Source organism: Eretmochelys imbricata, chromosome 3 (genome assembly GCF_965152235.1).
Source record: "Eretmochelys imbricata isolate rEreImb1 chromosome 3, rEreImb1.hap1, whole genome shotgun sequence".
In the NCBI taxonomy this organism is placed as follows: Eukaryota; Metazoa; Chordata; order Testudines; family Cheloniidae; genus Eretmochelys; species Eretmochelys imbricata.
This window is the reverse complement of record NC_135574.1, coordinates 208,693,966-208,708,011: the sequence shown is the minus strand read 5'-3', so window position 1 is coordinate 208,708,011 and position 14,046 is coordinate 208,693,966. Positions and strand designations below refer to the sequence as shown.

The 14,046-nt window shown below is 54.6% G+C and overlaps 1 protein-coding gene across 4 annotated transcripts in view; it reads left to right on the top strand.

The window, feature by feature from the left end:
• LOC144263292 (phosphofurin acidic cluster sorting protein 2-like) overlaps window positions 1–14,046 on the top strand; it is a 113,958-nt gene that overhangs the window by 61,610 nt on the left and 38,302 nt on the right. For all 4 annotated transcript variants that reach the window (XM_077814201.1, XM_077814199.1, XM_077814200.1 and 1 more), the window contains exon 2: window positions 11,158–11,245. In XM_077814201.1, coding sequence (XP_077670327.1) covers window positions 11,158–11,245 — 88 coding nt within the window. The remainder of the gene's footprint in view (window positions 1–11,157; window positions 11,246–14,046) is intronic.

Below are 14,046 nucleotides of genomic sequence, written 5' to 3'. Positions count from 1 at the left end.
GTAACGTGGCGGAGTTCCCAGCGTCCTCCTCCTGGCCACGTTTCAGGATCTTCATTCCATCCTTCTCGTCTTTGATCTCTTCATGGGTTTGACACTGTTGGTCACGTTGCCCATCTTGATCTTCTTGATCTTGACATCTTGATCTTGATCTTCCTTGGCTTTTGACTTTCTCCTCCTGGTTCTTCAGATCTTCTTTTTCTCTTGCACTTTCTAGGGGCTGGCACGTGGCTTTTATCCCCTCCTCTTTTTCCCTTGCATCTGTTCCACCAGGTGATCTCATCTTCTTACACAGCTGCATTTCCCAGCTTTACACCGCTACCTCTCCGCACCTGACTGCTTTCCCTCTGTGCAGTCCCGCTCCGTTTCAGGCTGTGTCTGAGTTAAGCTAGTGCAAACCCCTGTGTGGGCACACTTCAGTCTGTTCACAACTGGCTTATATGGAGTTAGCTTAGTGAGGTAACGGATAACAGGTGGGCGAGGCAGCATGTAATGATTGCTGCTCCTGACTGCTAACAATTGCACATATCTTATTCTTTTTGTTATCCAGTCTCTGGCCAGTTTGTCTCGTTTGCCTGTAATGTCTTCTCCTTTACACTGTAAGATATTTGGGGCAGCTCTTATAGCATAGACACCTCTACTCCAATATAAATGTTAAATGATAATACTGAAAGGTAGCAAACTTAAAACTGGTGAAAATATTTGTATACCGTGCTTAACTAGCCTGTGGAACCCATTGTCACAAGGTATGAGTGAGACCAGGAGCTGTACACACAAATATTAAGAGACTGTCCCTGCCTGTAGAGCTTATCGCATACCTGTTTTTCCACAATAGCCGAATGTCATAGAAATGTCGGGCTGGACGGGACCTTGAGAGGTCGTCGAGTCCAGCCCCCTGCTCCGAGGCAGGACCAAGTAAACTTAGACCATCCCTAGACCTAGACCATTCTTAAAACCCTCCACAACCTCCCTTGGCGTCCTATTGCAGAGCTTAAACCACCCTGAGACGTAGAAAGTTTTTCCTAATACCTCACCTAAATCTGCCTTGGTGCAGATCAAGCCCATTTCCTCTTGTCCTTCCTTCAGTGCTCGTGGAGGACGATTTATCCCTGTCCTCTCTGTGACTGCTCTTGACGCATGTGAAGACTGTTCTCAGGTCCCCCCTCCACCTTCTTTTCTCAAGGCTCAGCACACCCAGGCCTGTAACCTTTCCTCCTAGCTCAGGTGTTCTGCACCTTTGATGGTTTTGTTGCTCTCCTCTGGACTCTCCCCAGTCATGCTCCGTAAAACGTGCTATAGCCACTCCAAACGTGGGGAACAAAGACGCCAGAGTAGGCAGCTAGGCCGAGGTGGCTGCGGTGCCTTTTGTGACAGGCTGAAGGCCCTAGCACACTGCACCTGCACCGCTATGGGACTCCTGCACATGCTGGCCTGACTTGTTACTCTAGCAGGAAAACTCCCATTGATTTCAGGGCGAGAGGATCAGGCAAGGAGCAGAAGCCACTGGAAGCAACAGAAAAGCACGTTTCTGGCCTACGGGAGAATATGCTAATATGTTGTGGCTTAAGGCATTTGCTGACCGTGTCACAGAGCTGTATGGGGCAGGCCCAGGGCAGCGAATGCAGAGTCAGAGCCTTTCTGGAGAGATCATGTGGTGGTTTGCTCTAAGCATAACAGCCTGGTAAGGATTTCTGATGATCAGATCAGCTCAATCCCCAAAGAGTGCCTGACCCTCGGGAGAGCTGCTCTGGGACGGCGGTTAGCTGTAGCCAGGTTGCCCAGTTGTGGACACAGCACTGTGCTACTTTAGGAAGAGACCAGAAAAGTGACCGAAAGGGATGCCGTCTTTACTGCATCTCAGTGACCTCAGATCAGATTGGCTGAGTTCGCACATAAAAGGATATTTTTTTTTCTAATTGCCAGCCCTGCTGACCCCACCCCCGAACCTGACTCCGGCTGAGTTCTTTCCTTCCCTTGTATCTCCCCCAGTAATAACCATCTTGCTGCTCTGCTTTGGCCTTCAGTTATGCCACTGACTTCAGTGAGAGTTTTGCCCGAGTGAGCACTGAGCAAAAGTCGAGCACTGACGTCTGGATCCGGCCCCAGGGAGCAGAGCTCTGCAGGGAGAGGGGCCTGTTCTTACAGAGTTCATTTAGACCCAGAAACGAAGCTGTGGGAGAGCTGTTGTGCGTCTGTGAATGGGGATGGAATTGGGACAGCTTGTGGCTGTGCCGGTCTTGGGTCTGAGCCCCCAGCAGTTGGAGATGAGTGGGTGGGCTGGCTCTTCTCGAGGAATGACTTGGCTCAGGAAAGAAGTGTGAGCAGCGCAGAGGAAAACTCAATGTGTGCAAAGCTATTTCCCCTGCTGAACAATGGGACCTCCCTTTACCCTGGTAATCCTAGGTCCGATTCCGGCTCCGGTAGGCTGTCCTTCCTCTTGAGCAGAGCTTTCTCGGAGGGTTGTTAGTGCAGAGCAGCATCAGTGCTTGGCAAGCCCTGCCAGCACTAAGAGACGTTAAAATGGGCCATTTCCCTCAGCCGAAGAGCCGGCCTGCCAGCGGAAATGTTTGCTAAGGCCTGGGTGAGAAAGCGGCGTGTTTTGTGGGTGACCTGTAAGTGTTACTTGGAGAGCGAGCCCCTGTGTGGATCAGAGCTGGTAGCACAGGGCAGTGGCTGCCCCATCTGGATCAGGAGAGACTGTCAAGTTTGGTCTGCCCCCTGCAGCCTGAAGTTGGGGGCTGCCGCAAGGCTTCTAGCTGGAAAGGGCGGTCAGTTCACTTCCTAGGCTCCACACGCTGCTTAGCGAAATGCCAGGGCAATCCTACAGAAATCTGCAAAGTGAACGGCCGGACCTTTCACAACCTGGATGCTGCAGATACCTGCAGATGCTGGTGCTTGCAGATACCTGCTTTGGGACAGGGCTAGTTCAGGAGTGGCTGGAAGGGGGACAGTCATCGCATGGGCTTTTGATGGGTCTCCATTCTGCCTTCTGTTGCTCAGAGGAGGCAGCAGCTGGCATTCTTTTGAGAAGTAATTTGAGTGCACAGATCAGGACAGGCGTTTGCTCATCTGATCAGCTGTATAGAACCCAGAGGGGATGGCTCAGTCTTCGAAGAATTAGATGTGAACTCTAGGCTCAGATCCTGGCAGGATTTGATTTTAGCCCATTATCTTTGCATGAGTCATACGCAGCTGAGTTAGGCTAAGAATGCTGATGTTAGAGCCCGGGGAACTTTTTGTAATTTGGGGTATGTCCTTGGGCAAAACGTGCCCTCCCAAATCTGGGCACTGCACCCCCAGTCCTACCACAGCCTTGAGCTATTCCTGCCGTGTCCTTTGCAGGTGGGGGAAGCAGCGCCGCACACAGTATTCCAGACCAGGGTGCTCCGTTGCTTTATGTAACGGCATGGCAATTTTCAGCATTGTTCTCTAGCTCATTCATTATGCACCCTGATGTACTCCCTCCTCCCCTGCTTTGACCATTGCTGCGCATGTCAGAGAGGTTTTCGCTCAGATCTTTGCGCTGATGCTCAGAGCTTTTCCCGGAATGGCTCCAGTTCATTTAGAGCCCAGGAATGTGCATAAGCAGTTCAGATTTTCCTTCCCAGGTGCACTACCCTTTGTTTTCATGGGTGACTTGCCTCTGCTCTTTGCCTAGCCTGTGTAGGTCCCTGGGACCTTCCTCTCCAGGGAGGGCAAAGCTTCCTGAGGAGCAGTAATTGCTTCCTGGGGGAGACACCTGCCTCCTGACTCGTGAACCTTTTGCTAATACTCCCTGAGTGCAGCATCACCGCTGTGGCTTGTGCCTTTTCTTATGCCATCCGCTGCGCTTAGGCCTCATTTAGGCTGGCAGAAACGGTGGCGTTTTAAAACGTGTTCTGTAACTGACATAGCAGGGTGCAAGCCAGAGCAGGGGGGGGCTATGTCACCCACCTGCCCTGCTACCTGGACTGCTGCCAGTCACACCCTGGGTGTCTGTGTTCAGCCACAGCCTGCTCCAGCAGCTCTGACCCCAGCAGCCTGTCAGCAAACACAAGCCGCACTCTGGCTCCTGCCAGGCTTGGTTACTGCTCCCAGGGTGACCCCAGCACACTCCCAGTCCCAGACGCCCCCAAAAACGTGTGTTCTGCGTGTCCAGCCCTCTCCTGGGCAGCCCAGATGTGTTAGGTATGTAGCCCCTCTCAGGGGATCAGTACACAGCAGTCTGCCTCAGCTTGAGTTACCCACCCAGTTCACAACGCTGGGTTAGTTCTAATTAAAGAATAAAATGAGTGTATTTAATTGCAAGGAGAGAGCTGTTCAGGGTACAAGTAAAGAGGCACGAAAGTCAGAAATGGTTCCAAGAGAAATAAAGATAAATCGCTTCCCAAGCTGGGCTTGGCTCACGGTGAAGTCCATGAGCACATGTCCAGTAACGCTGCTGACCAAACTCTCCGGCCAGGATCTGCTCCCAAAGCCCAATAAGCATTTCTTTCCTGGTCTTAGGTGAACAGGAGAGAGATGGGCGGGGAGAGAGAACCGGGGGGTTGCCCCTCACTTTTATAGTTCAGTCCTCTTTTGAAATGCATTGTCCTGAGGGTGACCCCTAGGTAAAGGTCTTTCCCACTGAGACAAGGAGACAAGGAGTCCGGGGTGTGGGGAGAGGTTCCATGCTGTTGTTTGCTGAGATCAGATCTGTTTGTTCCTGCCCCGTCCTTGCCAAAGAATGGCCACTTGGTAGTCGATGGCCCATCAGCTTTGATGGCACCTGCCCGGCTGGGCCAACAACTTGTCCTTTGTCTTTGAGAAGCAGGTTTACCTCCCCAGACTTGCCTGGCAAACGCCCTTCAGTCATGAGTTCGGCTTCTGCTCAGAGCGTTACATAGAATGCTGCTCCAGCCCTGTCCCTGAGATGTCGTTAGCTGTCAGATGACACCTCCCCAGGCATATCTGTACAAAGATTATTGCCGTGGTGTGCAGGGTGTGATGGCGGGGGGGTGTTCCGTCACACTAACACAATCTAACTAGCACGGTTTAAAACTCTACTTCAGCCAGGCAAGTTGTATTTTAACACGCATTGGCTACAGCCCAGCTGGCTGATGCACGTCCAATACCCTGTCTGCATGCAGGTTTTAAAACGTGTGTTAGTGTGTTTGCTAACAGGTTAAAAGTTCCCCTTTCGCCTTGTCTAGCTGAGCCCAGAGTCACTTCCTTGCTCCGGGGTGGAATTCCCCTGTGGGCTCTCAGGGCTGGCATGAGGCAGGGGGCGGATTTAGAGGACAGCGATGCTGCCGAGGCTTTGTTCTGGCCCTCGCCTAGCGCTGAACGTCATCTCCCCTGCTCTTGGCAGTTCACACCCCTGCAGTGGCCTTAGCCCCCTGCGCCAGGAGCTTTTCTTGCTGTGTCGATTGTTCGGCCCTGACTCCACCCACTAATGGCCGGGGGGCCTGGCTCCGGGTCTTCTCTTTGCATTTCCTCGCCAGGTTCTGCAGGGCAGATGGCTGCTCGCTCTAGAGCCGGCTGTCTGGCGCTGTGGGAGAAGGGGGATGTATTCAGCATGTAGCCTAGACTCCCTTTCCATGCCTGGGTTACTCCAGGTCAGCATGAGAGCACGTCTCTGCTGCTGCTCGCTCTTCCGCTTCAGCCCTGGGTTGGCCCTGCTGGGAGATGCTCAGAAGGAGCTGGAAAGCCCCAGGCAGGCAGGCAGAGGTTGTCTGAATACAAACTCAGCCGTGGAGAGCTAGCCGGGAAAGGCGGAAAGGGGCTGCCACAGCGGGGACCTAGGAGCCCTGTGGGCTCAGCCTCTTCCTGCCTCTCTCAAGCTCATTTTAGGGGAGCCTGGTTCTTCCCAGCAGGGATCCTTCAAGCTGCCCTGGGGGAAGTGGCAGAGATGTGTATTTCAGGGGCTCTGAGCCCCTCTCCCCCGGACAGTCGGGGGCAGCAGCAGTGCCTCTGTGTGGTTCTCTTCCTAGCCCCTGCCCTGGATTTAATGGGGCCGGCCCCACCCCCTCTGCTCTGTTTCCTTCCCTGTGTACCACAGCCAGAGCCCACTTCCCTGTCTCTGGCAATGCAGCCCTCGTCCCCAAGGGCGTCTGGCTGGCGACAGCTGCTGTCTCTAATCACAGGACTCCCGTGGGCACCGCAAGGAGGCAGCTGCCAGCCGGCGCAGGGACTGGGACAGCGAACGCTAGCTCTGCTTGCTCAGACTGGAGCCACAGGAGCCCAACCGCAGCCGCTCGGGCTACTCTCCCTGGGTGGCCCCTTCCAGGGGCGCTGTGTGCCGGGGGGCTTAGGTGCACTGCTCCCCTCTCCTCAGCCTCCTGGTGCTGCAGCGAAGCTCTGAGTGCCCAGGGGTTGGCAGGGACAGGGCTGCCGCTCAGGGTCTGCCCCGCCCAGCGCAGTGGTGGGGAGCCACAAGGCTGGTGCTGCTGTAAAGCTGTTTGGTGCTGGGGAGTGCCAGGGCTCTGGCAGCTGCCTGGCCCCTCGCTGACCTCCCCTTGCAGAGGAATTCATTTGGGGTGCCCCTCCCCCTGGCCTTCTCCCTGTTGTGCATCACCCTGCTGCTGGCCCGCTCTCTGGCTCTGCCTTCCTGACAGCAGGGCACTGCCCTTTCAGAGGGCAGCCCAGGTCCCTTCTTAGGCGTGCGTCCCCCCCAAGCTGGAGTATCTCCTGGACATGTGGGCGTTCTGGAGTCCCAGGCCAGGAGGGCCCATGGGGATCACCTACTTTGACCCCCTGGAGACACAGGCCAGAGACCTGCCCCCCAATCACTCCTGGAGCGGAGTTTTTAGAAAAAGAGCCAGTCTGGACTGAGAAATGGCCGGGGCTGGAGAATCCACCAGGGCCCTGGGTAAATTGTCCCAGTGGTTTATCAGCTGCCAGCCTGACCTGATGGCAGGCTATCCCCCAGAGCACCTGGAGGTGAGTGTCCCACAAGAGGTGTGTGGGGGTAGTGGCTTGCCTGGAATAAATGTGTGCCCATGGGCTGCTGTTTTCCCCTTTCTCTCCAGGGGCACGGGGGGAGGAGGGGCTGAGCTCCTTTTCCTCTGCAGAGCTCGAGCCATGGGTTTCCCTTGCACTCTGACTCTGGCCACAGCCAGGGCTTTTCCAGCCAGCCGGGACCCATTGAAAGGCCTCTCAAGCCTTGTAGAAATCAGGCAGAAGGCTCCCATCACTGGTGAGCAATTAAAATCACTCTCTGAGCTGGGACTCCTGCCTTAGGGGTGCAGCAGTTGCCAGACTGGATCAGAGCAGCGGTCTGTCTAGACCTGTCCCTGTTTCTGACCCTGGCCAGTAGCCCCAGCTGTGCCTGCTGCAGAGAAAGGTACAAGAAACCCTCTAGTGGACGATTGACTCGCCTGCCCGTAAGGCTCCGTCAGGTTCAGGGCTGGCTTCTGCCCAGCTGCAGGAGGATTTATGCGACTTCCAAATGCTTTTGCCCCCTCGCAGATGTAGGCAGGGCGTTCTCCTTCGGCAGAGCAGGGGCCAGCCGTTTCTGGATCCTACTCCACCTTTGTCCTCGCTGATAGCTCGAGTTCCTCGGCTGCGGGGTGCTGGGCTCTCTCATTTAGGTCAGTCCGGGAGAGACCAGCTTCAGAGCTGGATCCTGGCTAGAGAACTAGTGCGTGAAAAGTACTAGCAGGAGCAGAGGAAGTAGGAAAGAGGCAGGAGTTAGAGAAGAACTGCTGTTTATAATCCATCGAGCAAGAATAGAGGTTTGCAACACTGGTGAATAACAGTTACCTTGTGCAAAGCGTTAATGCTGAGGGCAAGATGTGCAAAGGACCTCCCCAGCAGGCATGCGTCCTGTCCCAGGACAATGAATGTGATACCAAAACTCGGTGAACCTGGCAATCACTGCCTGGGAAGTCCAACTTAAATCTCTGGTAAAATAAAGCCATAACTATGAAGAGGGACAAGTTGCTAACGCCCCGGTGATGTGTCCCTTGCGCACTGAGCAGCCTTGGGGTTTGCAGAGAAAATCACACGAGGCAGACTGGAGTCCCTAGAATACAACACGCTACAGTTCCACTGCCAGGGCTGTGCACTAATATCCCCACCCACAATACAACCAACCTTCTTCCTCACCCAGGCATGAACCCAGACCCTGAAAACAGAGCATCCTGCCTTCCGGAGAGACAGCGCAGCAGGGGGAGAGTCCACAGGCAGAAGCTTCGCAGAGCGAATGAGCACAAACTGGAAATAGAATGGGGGGAGAAGGGAGGTCAGGCCTTTAATCAAGATGAAAAAGGTGAAAGGGAAATGGAGAGAGGTTTTCTACAGCACTCTCCAAAATCCCACGGGGTAGGGAAGAAAGAAGCTTCTGTAGCTGTGAGATTTCCTAGCCAGGAGCGCTCAGATGTCTGTGCTTCGTAGATTTAATTGTAAAGCCAGAAGGGACCATTAGATCATCTAGCCTGACCTTGTGTATAACACAGGCCTGTGAATGTCACCCACTTACTCCTTTATTGGCTAAAACATCTCCCAGAAAGGCTCCAGTCTGGCTCTGAAGATCCCCAGAGATGGAGAATCCATCCGTGCCCTTGGGAGTTTGTTCTGGGGGTTGGTCACTATTAAACATCTGGGCCTTATTTCTAACTGGAGTTTGTCTGGCTTCAGCTTCCAGTCACTGATTCTTGTTCTGCCTGTCGTGGATAGACTAAAAGAGCCCTTTAACACCTGGCATATTCTCCTTCACTGTAATCAAGTCTCCTCTTAATCCTTTTAATAAACCAAACAGTGCTCTTTCCTTCTCTCACAAGAAGGTATTTTCTCCAGCCCTTGAACTATTCTTGTAGTGCTTTCTGGCACCCTCTCCAATTTTTCTACATAAAAAACATGGACCCCAAAACTGGACACGGTATTTCAGTATCAGCCTTCCTGGTGCTGCATACAGAGGTAAAAATCACCTCTGTATTCCGACTCTCTCCTCCCCTGTTCATACATCCCAGGATCGCGTTAGCCCTTTTTGCCACAGAATCGCACAGGGAGCTCACGTTGAGTTGCTTGTCCACAAAGAGAGCCCAGCTCCTTTTCGGAGTCACTGCATACCAGGGGCCAGTCCCCTGTGTTGCAGGGCTGGCCTGCATTCCTTGTTTCCAGATATGTAACTTTGCATTTGACTGTATTAAATCAAATTTTGTTTGAATGGGCCCAGCTTACCAAGTGATCCAGATCACTCTGTATGACTGAGCCTTGTTCTCGTCCATTTTCACCACTCTGCCAATGTGTCATCTGCAAATTTCATCAGCAGCAATTTTTATATTGGCTTCCAGATTATTGATAAAAATATTGGGGAGTACCAGGTCTCATGCTGATCCCTGCAGAACCCACCAGGAACCAGTCTCATGTAAGGATTCCCCATTTATAACTGCTTTGGGGATCGGCCGCTTCTTAAGCCATTTAACAGGGCTTCACTGCTATTGTATAATGCTAGTTCTTTTGGTGGAGCGTTGGATGGTGCTAAGTCAAAGGTCTTACCAGAGTCTCAGGATATTACATATGTGCAACTGCCTTGTCATTGCGTCAAAGAATGAAATGAGGGTTGTTTGCTGATAACTATTTTCCATAAAACCGTGTTGACTGGCATTAATTATTGTCTGAATCCTAGATTAGCTTTAGCATTATTTTGCTCAGCGTTGGTGGCAGGCTCACTGACCTCTAGCTACCTGGGTCAGCCTGCTGAGGAAGCCCATGAAGTACATGCCCAGGACAGTGGGTCTGTCACTAAAATGTAAAGCACACAGAGCGTACAGATCTGGGAGAAAGGCAAGAGATGCAGAAAGAACCTCCCAGTATTTATAGCCTGCGCCACCTTCTCTGAAATGGCCAGGGTTCAAAAATGAACTAGATAAGTTTATGGAGGGTAGGTCCATCAATGGCTATTAGCCAGGATGGGTAGGGAGGGTGTCCCTAGCCTCTGTTTGCCAGACACTGGGAATGAGCGACAGGATGGATCACTTGGTGATTCCCTGTTCTGTTCATTCGCTCTGGGGCACCTGGCATTGGCCACAGGGACAGAGATCTCCTAGCAATAAGGGATTTCAGCTCCCTGTTGGTGCTTTAGGGCAGAGCCCCCCACATCCTCCGGGGAGTGAGAAGTTCATCATCTCCTGGCCCTATTGGATGCTCTGGTATCTGAGCACAGGACAGAGCAGCAGGGCTGAGTTCGCAATGTTCTTGAGCAGTGCAAGGCTGGAAAGCCTGTTCTGCGAGCTCCAGCCCTTCCAGTTGTGGGACCCTGGCTTAGCTGTGTCAAGGGCACTTAGACCTGCCCTGCAGCACCCCCAGCTCTTCATGCGCCCTCTGTTCCAGCCTGTAGCCACTCCTCAGTTCCCTGCCTGGCTCCCCTCTGCTCTGTCTGGCAGATTAGGAAGGGTGCTTTCTGCCAGTGATGGGAGACCAATTCCACCCAGCCCTGCCGGCCTCTGCTCCACATCGCGTGGCCGGGCCAGCCGAGCGCAGGTGGTGGGTGGTTGTTTGCACATCGCTGTGTTTGCAGGCATTTGACTAAGCCGTTGAGTGGCTCAGACAACTCCTCTCCTTGGCAGAGCCTGTGGGTTGGTTCAGGGGCTGGGCCTGTGGGAATAGGCAGTGCCACTTTCTGCCCAGCCTCCTCCCTCCCCCGGCAGGCGCACAGCGCACCGGGATGGAGGGTGGGCTCAGGGCAGCCTGCTCTGGCCCAGGGGGTGTTGGGCTGCGATTCCCATGTTTCTGGCTCAGCCAGGCTGGGGAGTATGAAGCTGCCACAGGGAGCGAGCAGAGGCGTAATGTCTGAATGGGAATATTTGTCTTGTTAAGTCCCAGATCAGAGTGGATCTAAGTGCTTTAGTTTATAAATAAACAGCCCTGGTGGCCAAGGTAGCTTTACTGAGGGCTGGCAGCAGCCCTGCTTGGGAAGGATCTGTCCACCACACAGCCTGCGACTTCCTGTTGCACCGTAATCCCTTAATCCTACTTTAGCTCTGTTAATGTTCCTCCTTCCCTTTCTGCTCTGATCCGCTTTCTCGGAGGCGGGGGGTAGGAGGGGGGTGAATCCTGCTGCTCCTCAGCTGAGCGTGTGGTGGGGAGAGGCGGCCGCGGCTCGGCGCCATCCCAGCTACCGTCCAGAGGCCTCGGACCATGCGGCAGGGCCCCGGGGATGGTGGTGCCTGAGTGTGTCCCATTCTCTCTCTCTTACAGACTCTGCAGCCTGCGCCTGAAGAAGCTCACCGTGCTGAGGGAGCTGGACAAGGAGCTGAGCTCGGTGCTCATCGCTGTGAAGATTCAGGTGAGCTGCTGCCCCAGTGCAGCGCTGAGGGGTGGGCAGGCTAGTGCTGAGGGCATTTTCTGCCCTTGTTCCTCTCTCTGTCGAGGCCCCGGGACCGGGCTGAGCTCTGGCGCCAGTGGGACCAGCTCTCCTGGAGATCAGTGGTCGCTGCCCCTGCCCGCTTGCTCTAGTGCTGAATTAGTGGCCAGGCCTGCAGTCCTGTGATGCGGGGCTGGAACCAGTCCTTTCCCCCTCACCCTCTCCCCTTGCCTGAGCATCCGCTCCTGTCCCTTGGAAGGTGGGAAGCAGCACTGTGCGGGCGTTCGTTGGGCTGCTGGAGCCAGTGGCCCCCGGGGAAGGAGGCCCTAAGGGGCTGGGTCTGAGCAGAGGGCCTCTCTTGTCTCCACATGTAGAGAGGGACACCTAGCTGCCAGTGCTCGGGTTCCCCAGGCAGAAACCTCAGACTCCATGTAGATCTTCCCCTGCGTGCTGCAGCCCTGGCTGGTCTCTCCTTCCTGCCGTCTGCCGCACCCTGCACCAGGGATGGATGCAGCATACTGCAGCGCTCTGTTACAGGTCCAGTCAAAACTAGCTAGTGTGGCCCGTTGCCTCTCTGTCCCCCGTTGGGCCCTGGAGAGTGATGACATCAGCCTGCCCCCAGCCTGGTCTCTTCCATGAGTATCTGGCTCTGGCGCGTCAGTGGGCCCCTCCGTCTGGGTGGGATGCCTGTGATGATGCTGACACTTGGCCTGGACCCAAGAGGCTCTGCTCTGCAGCTCCCTGGACGCTATCCCTGGATGCAGCACCCTGGCTGCCTGAACACCTAGGCTCTGCCCTGCTTTGGGGCCTTCCATCTGGGGCTGTCCAACGTGTTATACTGGGCCTCCCGAGCCCTAGGAGCTCCCTCCTTTCCTGCAGCCACGCTATGCCCTGCAAACGGCTCTGCCCAACCAGCAGGGATGCACAGGGAGGGAAGGAGCTGGAGTGCAGGGGATGTTTTAGGGTGGCGGGATGTAATGACTGGTGCCCAAACACCAGGGGAACGCTCCGGTTCTGGGGAGGAGAAAGCTCCCTTGGGTCTCTCGTGGTGATGAGTGGTTAGGATAACCTGTCACCAGATCAAGAATGGCTGGTAATGACCACCGGAGTCAAGGGTTTGAACCCCAAACACGGTGTGTAGCCCCATAGAATCATAGAATCATAGAATATCAGGGTTGGAAGGGACCCCTGAAGGTCATCTAGTCCAACCCCCTGCTCGAAGCAGGACCAATTCCCAGTTAAATCATCCCAGCCAGGGCTTTGTCAAGCCTGACCTTAAAAACCTCTAAGGAAGGAGATTCTACCACCTCCCTAGGTAACGCATTCCAGTGTTTCACCACCCTCTTAGTGAAAAAGTTTTTCCTAATATCCAATCTAAACCTCCCCCACTGCAACTTGAGACCATTACTCCTCGTTCTGTCATCTGCTACCATTGAGAACAGTCTAGAGCCATCCTCTTTGGAACCCCCTTTCAGGTAGTTGAAAGCAGCTATCAAATCCCCCCTCATTCTTCTCTTCTGCAGGCTAAACAATCCCAGCTCCCTCAGCCTCTCCTCATAAGTCATGTGTTCTAGACCTCTAATCATCTTTGTTGCCCTTCGCTGGACTCTCTCCAATTTATCCACATCCTTCTTGTAGCATGGGGCCCAAAACTGGACACAGTACTCCAGATGAGGCCTCACCAATGTCGAATAGCATCCTCCAGCAGACACCCCCGGGTCTGCTTCTCTCTTGCACAGCCTGGCACGCTGATAAAGGCTCGCTGAATGCAGCTGACGTGGGGCTTAGTCTCATCCGAAGATCACGACTCTGTGCTCAGCTCGCCTGACCGGTCTGACTTAGGAACGCCTCACTCTAGCCTGCGTGAGGAGCAGGAAGAGGACAGGGGGAGCAATGCTGTGTGTGAGAGGGAGAGAGACACCAGCCTGGTGGAGGCGATTTTTCTTCCTCCCTACAAGCCCATGCATGTGTGTGATCTCCCATGCCAGCCTCCCCTTTTTGTTGTCCTGGATGATCCTGCTGCCTTCCCCTGTGAGTGGGAGATCCATCCTACCACCTCTTCTTCCTCACAGGGAACAGGGATCTCTTGCCTCTCGCTGTGTCACACGTGCACAGACCCAGGAGGATGTGTCATCCTGCCCCCTTCCCTCTCCCCAGGGTGTGTGGGGGCCCCGTGATTCTGCTGCCATCCCTAGCAGCAGTCTCGGATGGAAGGGGGCTCTTCTGCGCTCTTGTCAGCTGGTGGAAAGCTGTGGCTGCCATGGGAAGCAGGGTGGGGCGGGGAGGCCAGAGAGCTCTCTGTGCTGCAGGCATTAGGGTTTAAAGCTGGATTAGCGGTGGAAGCCTGGCTATTAATGCTGCTCCAGAAGGGAGAGCTGGTTTTGCCTGCCCCACTTGCCCTCCAGGATCCAGACTGGAGCTGTAGGAAGTATGGGGCACAGGGGGGCCAGACAGCCTCTCCAGTCCTGGCCCCTCCAGTCAGTTCTAGCATCCAGGGTTTTATTCCTGGTCTCTGCAAATACTCGCCTTGTGCCGTCTGAGACTCATCTTGGGAGGTATTGGGGGTTGTTAGCGTCGCTATAAATCCCTACCGAGCCTTCCAGGAGCCATGAGAGCGCTGCCCAGGGGAATAGCAGAGCTGGGTGGGGGGCTGGTGGCCGGGGGGCGCAGCGCTCACAGGGAGGAGGAGCTGAGACTGGGCTAGGCTGCTGCACCAGCACTCCGGTGGTGTGACAGGAGACCCGAGAAAGTGGAGCTGCTGGCGGCGCTGGGCTTGGCCAGGG